Source organism: Phalaenopsis equestris, unplaced genomic scaffold (assembly GCF_001263595.1).
Source record: "Phalaenopsis equestris unplaced genomic scaffold, ASM126359v1 Scaffold194659, whole genome shotgun sequence".
Classification (NCBI taxonomy): Eukaryota; Viridiplantae; Streptophyta; class Magnoliopsida; order Asparagales; family Orchidaceae; genus Phalaenopsis; species Phalaenopsis equestris.
Window position 1 is genome coordinate 1 of NW_018214608.1, and position 1180 is coordinate 1180.

Consider the following 1180-nt stretch of genomic DNA (forward strand, 5'->3'; position numbering starts at 1 on the left):
GTGTAATTGCCGCTTAATTAAAATAAATTTCATATTATATTAATTAATCACCACTTATTAATCAAGTAAATTAATTAAAAGGAACTTAAATAAACCCATATCGTCTCCTTCCCTCTCCTTCTATAAACCCTCGCCGACGTCCTTCCCCACTCCCGGTTTCGCACAAACCCATCGCCATCCTGATGGAAAGCTCGCGATACAGTCGCTGTTAGAGCTAGCTTTGAAGGCAACTACGGGCTCGGGGCGTACAAAGACCTCCGAAACTTCCATCCTTCTTCTCCTTCTGCTCCCTTTGTACCAAAAACCATTGGGAAGGTAACCCTTCCGCTTCTCTAAATCCTGGTAGATCCGTCTCCCAATGGGATACACTAAATCCAGGATTTAAGTCAAAACGGAGGAAAAACATGCTTTAAGAAGCTGTGGGATTTTGTTCAAATACTGACACCAAACAACCCTAGTTTTAGGTTAAATCCTGCTACTGAACAGCCCCTTTATTGAAGAGGACGGGAGAAGGATGACAGCGGGGGTGGCGGAGTTCGTTAGCGGCATGGATGACTGTCGGCTGAAGCCACAGATGCTCCGTTCTGTGGTGCGTGATGGCCTCCCCGACGAGAAACGACCATTCCCTAGAACAGCAGAGCTCGCAGCTGTGCTCTCTCGAGTGCGAACGCATGGACTCCTCTCGGAGAGCTACTCGGACACCGCGGGACGTAAGCTGATTGAGGCGTGGAGGTCTGCCGTCGACACCTGGGTCGAGCGTATTGTTTCTCTCGCTTCAAGCAGCGCGGTAGTTTATTTTACCTTTTCTTTATAACCACTCTCTTTAGCTCATCAGAATTCTTCCCACTTCCAGTTGCATTGTTAGATTCTGGAAAATTGCAATTTTACCAGTTCAAATTTTTTACTACTGTCGAAAGACCTTGTTTAGTTGACTCTCTGGTTTGCATTTAATGATCTAGCCTGACAGATGTTGGGCGGGAAGTTGTTTGCTTGGGGTGACATGCGAAGAATGCTGCTCCGATCGTTTCCAGTCATCGTACACTATTTGGTTTCAGAAACTGCTGGAGAACTTTCAGGTATTGTACCCCAATTCATATGTATCTACATATCTAACAGCTAAACTTCAATTTTCACATATATGGCAACTTACCAATGCATGAAAAGGTGTATTTCACTTTTT

At 45.0% G+C, this 1180-nt stretch overlaps 1 protein-coding gene across 1 annotated transcript; it reads left to right on the forward strand.

Moving 5' to 3' along the window:
* Window positions 1-94: 94 nt before the first annotated feature.
* LOC110034921 lies at window positions 95-1076 on the forward strand (the record flags this gene model as incomplete). Its single annotated transcript, XM_020739159.1, has 3 exons — window positions 95-315; window positions 459-787; window positions 960-1076. Coding segments are annotated over exons 2-3 (390 nt in total), but the record flags the coding sequence as incomplete, so codon positions are not given.
* Window positions 1077-1180: the final 104 nt, after the last annotated feature.